The 17334-nt window shown below is 36.2% G+C and overlaps 3 protein-coding genes across 3 annotated transcripts in view; 1 reads left to right on the forward strand and 2 right to left on the reverse strand.

Annotated features, from left to right (window-relative positions):
• The window catches only part of LOC18050105 (BAG family molecular chaperone regulator 6), a 3655-nt gene extending 3192 nt beyond the window's left edge, over positions 1-463 (reverse strand). The window contains exon 1 of the mRNA XM_024187596.1: positions 20-463. Within this exon, the coding sequence (XP_024043364.1) occupies positions 20-463 (444 nt within the window). The remainder of the gene's footprint in view (positions 1-19) is intronic.
• A 6250-nt stretch (positions 464-6713) lies between these two features.
• On the forward strand, positions 6714-9355 carry LOC18050107 (rRNA-processing protein FCF1 homolog). Its single transcript, XM_006444852.2, has 9 exons — positions 6714-7089; positions 7224-7289; positions 7406-7511; positions 7623-7665; positions 7780-7852; positions 8065-8152; positions 8684-8740; positions 8822-8900; positions 9057-9355. The coding sequence occupies exons 1-9, from the start codon at positions 7019-7021 to the stop codon at positions 9068-9070; spliced, it is 597 nt and encodes a 198-aa protein (XP_006444915.1). The 5' UTR covers positions 6714-7018; the 3' UTR covers positions 9071-9355.
• A 117-nt stretch (positions 9356-9472) lies between these two features.
• Positions 9473-17305, reverse strand: LOC18045870. The gene is made up of 14 exons (XM_006444853.2): positions 16408-17305; positions 16218-16304; positions 15821-15930; positions 15209-15259; positions 14640-14811; positions 14073-14390; positions 13758-13961; positions 12489-12977; positions 12161-12370; positions 11601-11789; positions 10982-11145; positions 10731-10883; positions 10546-10624; positions 9473-10252 (listed from the first exon to the last, which is right to left on the reverse strand). Exons 1-14 carry the CDS (start codon positions 16852-16854, stop codon positions 9809-9811), a joined length of 3117 nt encoding a protein of 1038 aa, XP_006444916.1. The 5' UTR covers positions 16855-17305; the 3' UTR covers positions 9473-9808.
• Between the last annotated feature and the right edge of the window lie 29 nt (positions 17306-17334).

The following is a 17334-nucleotide window of genomic DNA, read 5'->3' on the forward strand; positions in this document are numbered from 1 at the left end:
TAGAAGGCATCCAGAAAACAGGATACGAGAATTGCTTCATTCCATTCTCATTTTGTTGATTCTGTTTCCTCTTCTCATCTTCACCCTGCATCAAAGGTTTAAGGTTATTCATGTCGAGTGGAAACCAGCCATTCCACTCGCTTGACTTCCCCTCAGAAGGTTCCATATTCTCATTGGACTTTGTGTTGCATGGAACCTTCTCCTGCTCCGCCACCTCTGATTCAAAAGACCTTCTGGGCTCATCATTTTTCTTCATGTACTCTGGTGAAATCCTTGCAATTGGGTATGGATAACTTTTTGACTGAAGCGGAACCACAGAATCACTCTTCTTTGCCACATCAGGCTCCTGCTCTTCAATTTTTACACCTTTGTCAATTCTCTGGTTGCTCATGTGATTAAGACAGCCACAACAATAATGATCTCTATGAGCATCTTTATCATACTCATACCTCTGCTGCTCCATTGCATGATGTAGAGGAGGAGCATAATGGACAGGATATGGCTCAATGAATGGAGGGTGATGCCCGCGATAGAAAAAATGGCGGTGCAGGTGAGAAAGAAGAGAAGGAAGGTCTATATGCATAACAACCAGGGAAGTTACAATGGTTGCAGCAGCCATGACACGACATTGAGTAGCCATAGTTGCTGCCATGAGGCCAAGATTCATATACTAGAGGAGGTTTCGAATGATCCATCATCACATGAGGTGGAACATTATTGTGACTTGGATGATAATAATGAGGAAAAGGCATTTGGTTTCTCTGCTGATGGCATGAGTCCATGTATACTGGCATCATTTTCAACAAACAGCTCCAAGTAGTTCTTAATAGGGTTTAAAAATGTAGCTCGAAGAACCACTGGATGACTTCGAAGTGTAAAAGCAAAAGCACACTGTATTATCAAAAAGGAGAAGCATTGTTAAGCATCCAATCCAATCACAAATGATATAATGCAAAGGAAGAGGAAAACAAAACTGTTATAGATGATTGGTGCTAAACATTACCTTTTTTTTCTTAGGAAAATGCAAAACTAAATCCTCTGAATCATCTAGAACTAATACATTCTGACAGAATGAAGAAGGTATGAAAATGGATGGTAAAACTTACAAAATTTCAAGCCGCTATTTTGAGATGTACAATTACAATCATTATTCTATTATAATAATATCCCCACTCTTTGGATTGAAAAAAGAAAAAGGGACAATATTCAGAACACGAAGCTTAAAAGTTAATTTCAAGCAAAAGAATCTCAAACTCCAAAATTATGCACAAACATCAAGACAAATGTACGGTGTGAGCAATTAAAAGCCATCACATGTCCATGATTATCAAACCTGTGCTCATCAAGAACTTAAAAATTAAGAAGTAACACACATTACAGCAAATTAAGAGAAGAAGTAACTTACATTTATAGTGTAGACAAGAAAAGAAGAATCCACCAACAACTTCCACAGTCCAGATGACTCAGTTATCGGGGCAAATTCAATCCACAAACCCAAATAAGAGCTGTTATGATGACCTCTTCTAGCTTAGATACAATCAGCTGTATTCTCTTCCACGAGAGTCAGTTGTGTTAGATTTTGACTTATATATATATTTACAAAATGCCCGATCGGAGAGTTTTAGAAGTTGAAAAAGGTAATTTGCACATACCTCCCCTGAAGTTTGACTTTGCTACACTTAGAGAGAATCCATCTATATATTAGCATATTACCCCCAGGACAGGTATTAGTGTTCGGCTGCCGTTAGATAGCTGAGTGAATGTACAGAAGTACCCTTCACTACACATTTGAACCACTGAAAAAAATTCTTTGGTAAATTTGTCTTTTATGTTTGGCGCCAAATGAGCTAGAGTATTGAAAAAGCTATTATACCTTTATGATAAATGATTTTGATATTGCACAATCATAAAGGTACCAAACTTACTTGAGTTGGAAAGGATTCAACAGGTATTTATTAGTGTGCAATTACATAATACGGTAAACTTATGAAATTTTTTTGAGTTAATTAATTTAAAACAATACCAATATTATCATTGGAGAACAACGATAATATAAACTCTTCTCAGCTCTATTTGAAAGACAATATCATACTTCTTTTTTTGGCACAATACTTCATTACTACCTTATGCTTGTCGTGGATTCAATAAATTCGCAGCAATCAATTGGATCAAGCAACCACGAAGGCAAAAAATACAGAGGATGGAAGGATGGGATTAATGGCAACCTTGTTTGATTTCCAAAGAAAATATATAAATGCTACAAAAGAGTTGTTGTGAGGATGTCAAAATCAGATGACAATCCAAATAAACTATATTGTTGTTGTATAGATAACAAATATGGTTGTTGGCCTTGTGGCTATTTCAAGTTCTAGATTCCATCCCCAAGTGCTATTTCATAATAAAACCTAGTTTAAATTTCAAGTTTCGATACACTCTTCAATCATTGACTATTCAGATACCGGTCATTAGTGTAATTTGATTCATTATTTAAATGAATGGATGTTATAACTTTAAAATGAAGCTAAACATTTATCAAGTTAGGTTTTGAAAAGAGAGAAATGAAGCTAGGTATTAAAAATGAAAATGAATTATTAGCCCCTCAACGTTCACCAGTTTTAAAGCATTGAATTACTATACATTTTGGATTCATAGTATTTTATCTAATCAGTCTTTTTAAGATTTAAAAACAATAAATTGCTCTATTCACTCGACTGCCATCAGCTACTTAATGGCTGCCCAACACTTACATACAATTAGGGGTTAATATGTCAATATATAGATAGATTCTCTCTTGAGTATAGCAATGCCAAACCACAGGGAGATATTCAAATAGGGTAATTTTTAAAAACCTCCCCTGAGGTTTGAGGCTGTTGCAAGTAGATGGTGAAAATCATTTTATTTGTAAAATACCCCCTACCGTCAGTTAAAATTTCCATTGACTAACTGTTGACTTTGAAAAGACAATATTACCCCCAATATTTACAATTCCAAATATTTACAATTTCATAAGTAATTAAAACAATTATTTTCATCATGATCAAGTTATTGATATTTCCTTAAAATCTTAAAAAAATAAAATTACAAATTTTAAAATAATTTTTTTTAAGTTTGTAATAAAATTACAAATCTTAATTATTTGATATAAAAATGTAATTTTTTAAAGTTTGTAATAAAATTACAAATCTTAATTATTTGATATAAAAATATAATTTTTTTTAAGTTTGTAATTTTATTTTTTTAAGATTTTAAGGAAATTTTAACTAACGTAAACTATTATTAGGGGTAATATTGTCTTTTCAAAGTCAACAGTTAGTCAATGAAAATTTTAACTAATGGTAGGGGGTCTTTTACAAATAAAATGATTTTCACCATCTACTTGCAACAGGCTCAAACCTCAAGGGTGGTTTTTAAAAATTACCCTATTCAAATATTATCCAAGTGCAAAAATCTTCAGCCTTCGCGGTCTTTCGCGGGGTTCAAAAACTGAAGTGTCTGGATTTTCTTGCCACGTGGACCTTTTTCGGTAGTCCCACGTGCTTGTTGATAGAGTATTATTGCCGTCAAATGAACGTGGACAATTTAACAAACTCCTTGTCGGACAATAAGATCAGTCTCTAGATAATTCACTCTAATTAAAACTAAAACATAACGATTGAAATACTAATTTTGAGTGTTAGTTAACTGGTAAATATACTCCGAGGAAATTAAGGTGCGTACTTTGCTCCCATCAATAAAAAAGATATCGAATTTTCATAAAATTATAACTAAATAAAATGCTTAATTTTAAACAAATTGTTAAGCGAACATTCTTCAATAATTTTTTTTTTCCTTTTTTGAACAGCACTTGTGTGCGTTAGTTAAGAACTATCTTTTTGGAAAATAAAATATTAATAAAATATTTTTATATATTTGTGGGATAATGTCAAAATCACTAGAGAGATGGTTAAATTAGCTTAACGATAATGTGATGTTTGCATAGAATACAATTTTGATTACAGTATTATGTATGTGTTTAAACTGACAAGCAATATGCAAAATCTTGTACAAAATTAAAGTCTTGTTTAGTATTATAGTCGATAGTCATTAAAATATTTTGTAAATAACAGTTGCTAAGTTTAAAAAATAAGCTGATTTTATTTTATTATTATAAGATAAAAATCCTATAATATATTTACTATTTTTTATTAAATTTATCATATAAAATTTATATTTACCCTTATATAATCACTTTTATTTAATAATTATAATATTTTTCTTATAACCAACTCTTTTTTTTTTTCTAGAACAACTCAATGCCATTACCAAACAGTAACTACGGCACTTTACAATATTAAGCTGTTAGCACATGATGGCACATCAGTTTACAATGAAAATTCCTGTTCTGGCTGCCTATTGCATCAGGCTTCCCTGTTCACTTACCCTAATGGTGGTGTGATCTCAGTGTACTGGGGTCAGAGCGTAAATGAAGGAATTTTAGCAGTTATGCAATTGTGAACATGGCATTCCTATCGACATTTGGTAATGGCCAGCCTCTGCAAATCAACGTACCTGCCCATCGCGACCCGACCGATAATGGTTGCGCGAGGTTGAGCGATGACAGGGCCTGTCGAACTTTGGCCAACAGAAGAAGGTTTAATTAACAGCAGCTCCACAATGCCCGTTCCCCGATGCATAGCTTGGTGGTGCACTAGGAACTGGTTTATTTGACTACGTTTGGGTCCAATCTCCCTTACCAAATTTCTGGTCATTATGTTAAGAACAGTTGGAATCAAAGCAGATCAAGTTCTACCGTTTATTAAGACTTCCCCAAAATATGGAGGAGTGATGCTTCGGTCTAGGCAGTATGACAAGGGTTATATATAGCAGGATCAGCTATTAAACCGAATGTTTAAACCATATACATATTAGCCGATTTTCTTCACCTTAAATAATCAATGAATTATTTAATCACACGCAATAAATTTAGAGCAAGAGCTTTGGCGTGAATGACTACTGTGGATGTGTTTCACTTGTTTGAATGCATGAATAAGAAAAGCACTGGGGAGGAAGAAATTATGCTTGTAATAACTTTAATTGAAGAAATAAATTTTCGCAGCATGGGTCGGTTCAGTAATTAGTATTTAATTAGTACGGTCGGGTTGGAAGAAAACGAGTGTCGAATCTGAATCCCTGGTGCTGAACTATCATATTAATGTCTACAAATTGGTTGGTTAAGCAATTATTTATCAAGTATTTCTAATTCTTGTGTGGTTATTGTTACATGGGAACATGGGATGGATTGACTGACTTTTCTTCCAGAACATCTTTCAGACCTCAGTTCAAAGTGTCTATGAATTGGTTGCTTAACCGTGTGTGTGTGTGTGTGTATGTGGCAAGCATTTGTAATCCTTAAAAGCTTCATGGGAATAAACTTTGTTCTCCTGCAATTCTTGCTTGCTTTTCTCATACTAATTTAATCGCTCTATCATTTTATAAGTCAAATGGGAGAGGCAAAGAATTTGTAGTTCGTTGGATTTCTATCTATTGAGGGCTGTTTTATCATTTATGTATGAATAAATTAAAATCTTGCTCTCTTTTAGTTTTATGATTATGATTACCTTTTTCTATTTTTCATTTTAATTGTTGTACCTAGGGGTGGGCAAAATCGGATTCGGGTCGGGTTCGGGTTAATTCGATCGGGTTTCGGGTTGTTCGGGTTGGACAAATATTAATCCGAATACAACCCGATCTTACAACCCGATCCGATATATATTCGGGTCGGATCGGATCGGGTCAAAAAATCGGGTTGAACTCGGGTAGAATCGGGTTAGGGTTAACAAATCGGATTGAGTTCGGGTTATTTAAGTTCTAATCGGGTTGGGTGAAAGCTTCAAAATTAACGCTAATTATATACCATGAAATGAAAGCTTCAAAATCAAAAGTCACAAAGGGCAAAAACTTGGGTTGGGTACTCGGGTTGGAGGCTTGGCCTTGGAGCAGCAGATCACGGACGGGTTTTCAGCAGCAGATCGGTGGCAGTTGGCGGCAGCAGATGGGCGGACGTGCAACGGCAGATCGCAGACGGCTGGACGCGCAGCGTCGGGGACTGGTCGAAGTTCGGAGAGACAGGAATAGATCGCAGCACTGGAGGTGGAGCGTGTGTGGCCTCCGTTGGCAGTGGCCGTTGGGAGTCGGTAGATCGCGGCACTGCTCTGTGTGTGTGTGTCTCTTGTGAGTTTGTACTTTTGTTTGTGTGTTCTGTGTTTGTGATTTCTTCAATGAATCACATGTTGTGAATCTGTTCAACTATTACAACTTGTGAATCTGTTCTACTGTGACTATGTGAGTGTGATTTGTGTGTGGTGTGCGTGCGTTTAGGTTTAGGTTTAGATTTTTTTTTTTTTTTTAAGCAACCCGATCGGGTTTTCGGATCGGGTCGGATATAACCCGATCCGATCACAACCCGATCGGGTTTACAATTTATCATCCGATCGGGTTATATTCGCAACCCGATCCGATCCAAACCCGATATTTTTCGGGTCGGATCGGGTCGGATCGGGTCGGGTATTTTGCCCACCCCTAGTTGTACCCATCCATTTCATTGCAATTTACAAAAGAATCATAACTTGAAGACGGCAAGTTTATGAGTTTCCGAAAAAATTGTATTTGGTTATTTAGGTAATTTCAGTTTAAAAGGCGTGGTTTTATAAGGAGTTTTGAGGGGTGTCAAAAGATCTACCGTAAATAGAACCCTAAAAATTCTGTAACGGCATTTTCGTCGGCCCAAACTAAACCCCTGCGCTCAGGCTTAGGTTAAAAATCCAAAAGCCACCTGCATGTCTCTCAATCGCACTCGCAGTCGCAGATTCTAAAACGGCCCGTCGCCGACTCTGAGACTCTCTTCTACTTGTTCAACCTCAACCTAGTAATCTTACAATTAGATTTTTACGATTTTTGGAGAAGCAGGGAAGCCGGTTTCTGGTGAGATAACTGAAAGTCTTGCTCTTAGTGATAAATTTGTAAGCTTTCAATCAAAGAGATGGGGAAAGCCAAAAAGGCTCCTAAATTTGCCGCCATGAAGAAGATCATCACCAAAAGAGCTATAAAAAAGTATTTGACCTTTTTTTTTCCCACATTTTTACCTTTACTCAGTATGCTTCATTACTATTATAATTGGTAAATCCTACATTGACTTTTTTTTTTTTTTTAATTTGTTGTCATTATTATAAAATTGTTGTATTCAGTTACAAAGAGGATGTTTTGAATCCCAACAAGAAAGACCTTACTAAGGAAAAGATGCCAAGAAATGTGTAAGCCTCCACTCTACTTATCCTATAAGAATTTACTCTTTATTTGCTATTTATTTGATTTTGTTAATGCATATAAAAGATAATATAACTAATTGTAATTATTGTACCTGAATTAGGCCTAATGTTTCTTCGGCACTTTTCTTCACACACAACACTGCCTTGGGACCGCCTTACCGGGTCTTGGTGGATACCAACTTTATTAATTTCTCCATCCAGAATAAAGTAAGCAGAACTTGTTCTATTTTGTTTTACTCAGTTTTTGCTTTACTAATGTTCATGCCTTAACTTTAATTGGGAGAATTAACTTTCTGTTCTGTCTTCTACTTTGTATAGTTGGATTTGGAGAAGGGAATGATGGACTGCTTATATGCGAAATGTGAGTTTTATTAATCAAATATATTTGAATTATGTACTTTATTGTTTCCTTTTGTTCTCGGTATAAGTATTATCTTATTGTTTATACTAATTCTCCGCCCCTTTTGACCTAAAGGCACTCCTTGTATTACGGATTGTGTGATGGCAGAGCTTGAGAAGCTAGGTCAGAAGTACCGAGTAGCTCTGAGGTATCTTTCTTAGCAATTTACTACTCTGCATGTCTGGCTACTTTATGTTCGGTGTTCTCACTTGCATTATGGTGTCAGGTGGTTCCCAAGCTATCGGATGCTTTGTTTCCATATGTTTTTATTGTTGGTCATAAATCCTTGTGCACTAACCATGTATTAGATTTTTTTCATTTTTAAAAAGTGAAAATTAATTTGTATTCTGCCTATATTAGGATTGCTAAGGATCCTCGTTTTGAGAGATTACCCTGTACTCATAAAGGGACCTATGCTGATGATTGTCTTGTTGAAAGAGTTACTCAGGTATGAATAGATCCTTATACATGCTATGCATTAGTTTTGTAGTTGATACGTAGGGGTAAATTAAGTGTCCTTGAATCCAAAAATTACATCATTTTTTGGAATCACGAGTCTTTTAGGAGAAAATTTTCCATTGATGAAAAAGCACTTCAGATTTGTGCTCTAACTGTTTTTGAATATTAATTAATGATGAAATATGAGCTCAATGCTAAGAGTCCTGCTGCAAATGCTTTGGTGTTTCAATGTGTAATTCAACTGTTATGACCCTGCTAAGAACATTTCATCGGTCTTGTTACGGTGTAATGACATGCTTACGTTGTTTCAGGTCTTAGTATGTCTCTTAGAAAATTAGCATTGTCATATTTTTAAATAATTGAATACATGCTTCTTGTCTATTATCGTTTTAGTTATTGTTACTGGTTTCCAGCCAAATCATAACCAATTTAACTTTGTATTTGAAGAAGGAAGTCCATTGCCCTTCAGTATTTTTCTTTATCAGTTTCTTGCAACTAACATGTATGGTGTTGGAAACAGCATAAATGCTTCATAGTTGCTACATGTGATCGAGATCTGAAGCGAAGGATACGGAAGGTAAGATCAACTGACTTGTATTTGGGCACTGCATTTCATGATATTGGAATCCAGTAAATAACAAAGTTCGTTTTTTGGTAGGTTCCCGGAGTGCCTATCATGTACATAACCCGGCACAAGTATTCAATTGAGCGGCTGCCAGAGGCAACAGTTGGTGGAGGTATGCTGAAGCTATAGCTGTAATTGTGTTATTGGTTGAAAATAGTGGTTCATTAGAAGTGGTGACTTCTGAGTTGTAATTGTATTGAGTTGTTTTCTGTTTCTTTCTTTTGTGTGTATGTGTATCAATGTGAAATTTATTTGTGTTTTGGTGCAGCTCCAAGAATTTGATAATGGGAGGAGGATCATTCAATTGAGAATCATCTGTGCTGCTGTCCTAACTCAATGTTGAGCCTTAAGATGTTCTAAATATTAGAACTTTTGCGTAGGAATGATGATAGCTCGATGAAATGATGTGTGTATCAGTATTGTGATTGAGGCACTTATTTTGTGCCTTGTGTAATTCTATTAATGATATTTTTCCTACTAAATATTCCCAGTTTTCATTCTGTCGTTTATATCCCGTCAGCCAATCGCGATGAAAAAAGCAATATTTGTATGTTTGTTGGGACTTCGTTGTCCCTCCCGCAGATTCATTGATTAATTTATGTTTTCAATGATGCTAATGCCTTGCCTACCATGGAGATGGGAGGACATAATAGAAGTTAAATGAGGAATTACTGTGACAGCTGGTTGAACCACCAATTTTTGGTATTTGAAACCTAACAAACATTCATTGAAAGATTGATTGTATAGATGCTTGTTCTGAGTTCCCTCCTTTACAAACCTTCATGCCCATTTTCATTACAACTGAAGTGTACCACCAGATCCGAAATGAAAAAAACTAGTATACATTTGCCATTCATCGACATGGCCAGAAGGATGCGGTTAAGTTACATACAAAACCCACACATATCCTTTCTGGCAAAAATTAGACCAGAGGGGAGAGAAATCAAAAATTAAAAGAATCATCTAATCAAAACTACTTTGAAAGATGCCAGCTGCCAAAGAATCAAATGGACTCTAGAATCATTGATGTAATATTGTTGTTGAGTTCGAATTTTCCGTCTCTTCTGGTGGAGGTTTCACATATTTTCCTATTACTTTTTGGCGTCTCTTTCTCTTTTGTCTGGTTTGTTTGTCTTTACTTTGCTGCTTCCTTTTCTCCTTTAGCTTATTCCGAAGATGCCTTTCTTTCTCAAATACACCTTGCCAAACGACCTCACCTGTTGACGGCCATAACCACCGTCTTCTAGGGTGATCAGAATCTGCCTCCTCGGCCATGTCCTCATCCATGCTTTTTAAAGTGCTGTATGAGAACCATCTGACCCACATTTGACCTCTCCGACTCTTAAACTTGTGTTGCTCTTGCATTGCACCAGTCTCAGGGTTCACATATACCATCCGTCTTGCACTGTGATAAGCCCAGACATTTACAAGTAGCTCAAGCAGGCGTGAGTAACAATGTTTGTCCTGCAAGGACCATAAGATACGTAAAATAATCCCACTGATTGAGAGAAATGTTCTAGTAACAAAACTGAAGATTCACATGAATTTATCTTAAAACGACAGGTTTTGAGAGGTGGGTAACTTCAATCCTAGACAATAATAAAGTCTCCCAATAAGGGAAAACATATATCTATATCTATATATATGGATAGATAGATATACATATAGATATAGATATAGATAGATAGATAGATGGGCGCAAAAACAACTTCCCATTCAGAACATAAGTCTTATGATATCAAGTGGAAGCAAGTAACCTTAGATAAACTCAGATAACAGCGGCCACTTTCATGGTGCTCATCATACATTTGTGCATCCAAGGCATCCACAAACATCCTGCAAAAGAGACAAATAATAGATTGAGAATATAATGAATATTTTCTGATACCAGCAAAAGGTTAAATCATATATTATAGAGAAGCCCACAAGTGGTAAAATGCACCTTGAAAACATAACAAACTCTAGGAAGGACCTTGTTGGCAAAACCCAACTCTGCATGACAGACCATGTATCCCCATCTTGAGGCATGAGGGGTAGAAATTCCAACTCATGCTTTATGCCATACATCCTCTTCAGAGACTCGGAAAAAGTAACCCTTCAAACCATTAATAGAATGGAGAAACCAAGTCAAGTATCCAGACAGCAGATAAAGAAACAAAATTTATACACAGTTGTGATATTTACAGCTCTTACTTGCAATTTCCAGCATTTATGGCATCACAAAATGACCAAAAATCCTGTCGCAAAGGGTTTCTCGAATCCACATCCATCCGAACCCAAAAGTAGAGTGCGTCGCCATGCCTTCGCGCTTGGATAGCATCTACCAAAGCATTTTCAGCGATCCTAGACAATGATACCTGTTTAAACCCCAGAATTAGAATGAAAATAAAAGAGATCAAGAACACATTAAAAAAAAAAATTATGTAACTGCTTCCAGCCCTAAGAAAACCCAAAAGGTGTGGGGTCATCAATCCTGACAGAATAATTTGAGCAGGTCTTGATTTAATCTCCAGAAACTTCTCTTAACTTGTTTCTCAAAATCTCCAGAAACATCTCAAATTATCATAAATGAGGATAGTGGCCAAGCTTCAGAAACTGAATGATTTAACAAATATATGTATTTTGTGAATTCTGAACTGCAAAATGCAAAGATACCGCATTTTAAACTGTAATCTTAGATGCAGCAATTGATCTATGTAATGGCAATAAAAGATCTATTTTCTCTCGGCCACAAGGCAGCAGATTTGGGCCACACACAGCAAAACTTCACCCTGCTGCTTTCACATTGATATAAAAGGACATGGAAACACACCTTGTTGGCTGTTGCTCTCCAGGACTGAAACCCTATCCAGGCATTCTTGTGTAAACGGTCAATCCGGTTTGCAATTGCAAAAAAGGCTCCATATTCACCAAGGATGTCTCGGTAGTAAGGGTTATTAAGAAGTGGCAGACGGGAGGGTGCATCAACATCATCTCTTCTAGGTCTGCGGCCTTTGGAGGACTGCAATCATACAGTCTGTGTAGTTAAGATGATTGGCAAAAGTGCATATTTTAAATTATTTCATGAATATAAAGGGTAACAAGTTTAAGAAAATAAAAAACAAAATCAAGCCCAAAAGAAATGCTGCGAGTTAGAATTGCAAAAGCATGTGTAACTCACATGGATAATAATCAGTAACTGCAAGGGAAAGAGTATACAACCTTTTGTGTCATAAAACTTTCGGTATTACTAACATGGGTAATAATCAATAATTGCAAAAGCACGTAAAACGAATTCAAGGACAGTTAAAAGTTTCTAATTTACAATCTCAAAGCATGTAGAATTCAAATAAAATTGTATAAAAGGATGTCACAATATGCTTGCTAGCTCACCAATCCAATTCCACGATAGAGCGATCTATGGTGCAGAAAAGGCCAGGTTCCTTCCCCAAGGTAAGGTTCATAAATGCACAATGGTTGACCAGTCCTTTCTAGCTCCCCTTCATCCCTTTCATGCAAATCATTTTTAGCTCGATCAGCCCTTTTGGCACTTCGATACACTTCGTCCCATGTTCCATGAGATTGATCAATTCTATCTTTTAACTGCATAAAATTCCTAAGAATGTGAAATTTCACAAAGGAACGGCTCAAGTAATAGAGTCCAGCAGGAAATTTTCAACCTCAAAATATTAAAGACTCATCACTGCCACTGCAATCTTACCTCTTCTTCTTCTCTTCTCTTTCTAACATTGAGCATCTCAATATCTTTTTCTTCCTTCCAGATGTCATATAAAAATGAGTCATCAGTTTCAGGCACAGGAAGATAGCTGTCTCTTTCAGTATGGTTCGACTGCAGCAGCTCAATCTGGTTTAAAAATCTGTTACTTCTTGAAGTTCTATCTTCATGTGTTGAATTTAGAAAAGCTTCAAATAGATGCCATTGCCATTCTTCTTTCAATTTGGGAGAAAGTTCTTTGATAGACTTGGGGAATGCAACTTCTGATGGCAGCTTGAGAACATTTTCAAGCAGCATAGCATAACCTTCAATAGTTTCCAAAGCCATCAGGTTCTTAACAGAACGTCTTCCTATTGAGGCAATATTGCGAGCAAAAGGTGATATTTTCCCATTTGTAATCACTTGCAATATAATGTGTGTAAGAGCTTTAATATTTTCTTTAGGGAAAAGATAGCCATTCACCCTGTCGTCAACCTAATTGTTATTGCCAACACAGTTAGTACCTTCTCTTACGAAACGAAAATTTGAAGCATAAGATGATTCAGAGAAAAATAGTTGTAAGACAAACAAATTAATTCACGGAAAGATTTTACTCCACCAACTAATTCTTAAATGTGTACCAAATTGATCTTCCATATTTGCGGTAAGTTCAGAATGACAGGGAAGATGTTATGTGTCTTCCAGCCAATTCATTTGAAATGCATTCACTTAAAGCAGGTTATCGCTTTAGATGTCAAGTTCCAAAGGCAGGAAGTATCTCTTGATGTTTTCAGGTTTGGTTAGGACAAAAATTTTGGGAGACCATAAAGCCTACGTGGGCAATCAAGAAAGAGAATGCCAAAGAATGACCAAAGCCAATATGAAGCGTAATGGATTAGTGACAGCATAAGGATTGAAATAATGGAAAATGCAAGAGAAGCTATAGCGCCAGCAAAGAGAAGCAATTTATAGTTGAAATCCAAGATGCCATAAGATCATGAAGATTAACAAGAAATAGTTTGAGATTGAGAAAAGGACATAATGCCCCAACTTATAAGTTAAGCCCAGATTATGAGTCACCTGAAAAACAAAACAAAAATAAAATAAAGAAAAAGAAGGGCACAATTTGACTATTTGACACTTTTCTAAATCTAGGAGAGCCTATGACTACCTTTTCTGTTAACATGTATCTGCTTCTAATTTCAAATGTTAGTTACATCAGAGAAAATATAACCGATGACAATCTTTATAAAATACTGAAGAAATAAACCATACATATTTTCTGATGTTGGAGAGGTCTGGGGCTATGATTGGTTTCCTGAAGCACAAAGCTTTCACCAAAATCTCAGGAAAAGTTTGCTCCTCGAGGAAAGATCCATATATCACAACATCAGCTGTGTTAAGAACACTGTCAACATCTCCTTCAGCAGCTATGTGCTTCACAACTCCAAGAGGGTAATGAAGGTTATGAGCAATGGCCTGAGGGTAACCGGAAATTATTGGAACTTGGTTAATATAATAGAAAATTGGAGAAAACTATATACAATTAACTTGAACCATAGTCTTGAGCATAAGTAGATAAAGCCATACCTCAATGACCACACTATAATTACTAGTTGAATCCCCGCTTAAAATCATAACCTTGATGGGAGAATTTGATTCATTTTCTACAGAGACCTCCGAAAAAAGTGGTAAAAGCGCACGCAAAATAAGGGCATGCTCCAGCCATAACCCCCTGTACATAAATTGAGTTCCTACAATTGCAATGACAAGATCATCAGGCTTAAAGCCCATCTTGACACGTACAGTATCGTTGTACAAATCCATATTAGTATCTGCTTCCCATGCTTTAGCAGGAGAACCCGGAATAACATAATAGTTTCCGGCATCAAATGCAGAGTACATCATCTGTAGAGAGCACAAAGAAATGAAATGATTGGAAATACATCCCAACTTCTGAAACCAGTCAAACAAGCATGAGCATTAATGTAACTACAGTTATACAAACAACACAATGATTAATATCAAAGAGACATAAAACTGCCTAAATGATTATTTATATCCCTTTCACTCTGTTCATGAAAACTATATCCCAATATGTCATTTAAGAAATTTAACCAGCATCCACAAAACCAAACATTCACGAGCAGTTATTACCGGCAAGACATAGTCTGGGAAGACAACCACAGTTGCACGGTTGAAAACTTTTTTCCAATCATTTAAAAGCTCAAGTTGACCACTTGAAGCATAGTTTCTTGCACGAGTAGCAAGTGTTCCTTCATGGATGGTCCATACGAGAGGAAGAGATTTGAAAGGTTCCTGCATGATACTGTAACAAGTAAAATCAATGATGTTAACTGACAGACATCTTAATGACAACTACTGCCTAGAACGAAGCAACTTAAGTTCTGACAGGTCAATGTATCATCTGATCCGAAGAAAGTGAGTCTCTAACATTAGTATTCAAATAACCTTATCATAAAATTTCATCGAATTGCATAATGAAAACTTAATGGAGTTCGAAAAGAACATTCAAGAACATAACTATTTAAACATAAATGGAAGAAACTGAATCTTTGTCTTAGAGCCAAGACATCCTTATATGGACGGTTACGGTAAAGTAATTTAAAAGAGGAAGAAAACCAAGAACTTAGTAAGATTGAAATTTTGGGAGTTCAAAATAATATTCTTAATGAAATTTTGGGAGCTCAAAATAATATTCTTACTTAGAAATGACAACCTTTGCTTCAAGTGAGTTCACAAGTATACCATCATAGCTGCAAGATAACAGATATCACAAAAAATTGTTAAAACCAATAAACCAACCACAGCCAATCATTTCAAACTAGATACGAAAAGCATCATGCATCATTGCAGAATCAACCCCCTGGTAAAACTAAATGAGAGTAATCAATTAAACAACTTGTACAATATTAAGATAAGATGTGTAGTAGTCCTAATGGTCCATTCAGAAAAGATGGATTTTCAAATAAAAGAAAATATCTGAGTAAAGCATATAAAGTCTCAAAACATCAAATTATCTGTAGATGGTGCTGATATACAAACTTTCAAAATGAAAGGATTTCTTGGAAGTGGTTAGATCTTGACTTCAACAGTGATACAACTTCCAGTGATAACTCACAAAAATGTTGGGGGAGAAAGATACAACTAATGGTGAGGATTGCAAAGGCATTTCCTATAAGTACAACAATTGAACATACTGCTCCTCTACTAACTGGAGTGGAAGACCCTCATTGGTTTTCTTCCAACGATATCTAGCTAACATCTAAGTCTTAACTTCAGAACATATTCCAGACTTATAAACAGGATTCACATACTTTAGCCAATTGACAAAAGATGCCTTCTCCCGACCAGTTTGAAGAATGGCAACTGGAACTCCTATGTTTCTCCAAACCTCATGTGCTCGGCCATCTTCAAGGGAGTACACCTGCCGAAAAAAAATCGTTAAGATGAATTTATTTATCCCAGAGAGCAAGATAGAAGCAATTGAGTATTAACTAAGTTGGTCTAAATGACGATATCCCATGTAAAGAATACAAGACTCATAGCTACAGACGAGCAAGATAGAAGCAATTGAGTATTAACTAAGTCGGTCTAAATGAACGATATCCCATGTAAAGAATACAAGACTCATAGCTACAGACTTCATTCAACAACCGAGTTAAGCTTAACAAGAAGCTGAAACAGATGCAGCCTGCAGATTAGTGTCATTACCTGAATTGCATAACCAATCTCTCGTAATGCAATTGCAATAGTCACCATTTGCAATTGCTGTGGATCAATCAGCAGATCGGGAAACACCTTGAAAAAGAAATCCAAGTCAAAACAAGCAAAACGGTAGCCCAATGAAGCACATAAAAATTCAGTAAAAACAAACGTGAGCTAGTAATCAAGAAATACTGACCAATGCTAGCTGGGGCTTTCTGTAACCAAAACGGTGTAGTTTCCTGTGGAAAACAGAAGTCAAATTGACATCTTTATCTTCACTTTGAAATTTCTCCATAAGCTTTAAAGGCAAAAATGTAACTTCCTCTCCAAAATCCAACAGACCCATCTCCTTCAAGAACATCAAATCTGCAGGGACTTTATCAAAATCCCGCAACGACCCTTGAGATTCATCCATCACTGTCACTGACCCAGGTAAAAACAGCTGAAAAATAACCACAAAGAACAAGAAAACAGCCACAGTGCAAATCCATAGTAGATAATCGAGCTTCTTGAAAAACAAGAAACGTGAGAATCTCGATCTGTTTCTTTGCAGGAACGAGTGTTGCCTCTCAGTTCTCGACGAGGACCGGCCAAGATTGTCCCTTTTCAATGGAACCACAAGCCCACTCTCCAAAGAACCCATTTTATTACATTTCCATCAAAAACAAAACATGCAAATCAAGAAAAGCAAGAAGGCCAGGGAAGACTGTCAATCAAAAACGGAATCTTTGTAAATTAATGTAGAGATTGGAGAGTGTATGGAGCTTGACAAATGAGTAAGATGACGTGGCGGGTGACTGTCTTGGGTTTGTTGTCACTTGTCAATGAGAGGCCTAAACAAAATTTTAACAGATTTCACAAACCAAAGATTTGGATTTGGAAGAGCCACGGGATTTTTGTGAATCTTGAAAATGAAACACCAGTGCTACCAACTACCATCGCTGCTTGCTCGCTCGCTTGCTTACGACCTACAAACTCGGTGGAAGAATCTAATATTCTCCAAATTAACTCGTGGGTTGTCTTTTTAAGTGTCTGATTGCTTTTGTTTATTTTTTTAGAAAAAACTAAATGAAAATTATTGTCGGTTATAATCATGTCTTTTTCAATAGGAGCTTGAAGGTAC

The sequence above is a fragment of the Citrus clementina genome, unplaced genomic scaffold (genome assembly GCF_000493195.1).
Source record: "Citrus clementina cultivar Clemenules unplaced genomic scaffold, Citrus_clementina_v1.0 scaffold_3, whole genome shotgun sequence".
Lineage (NCBI taxonomy): Eukaryota > Viridiplantae > Streptophyta > Magnoliopsida > Sapindales > Rutaceae > Citrus > Citrus x clementina.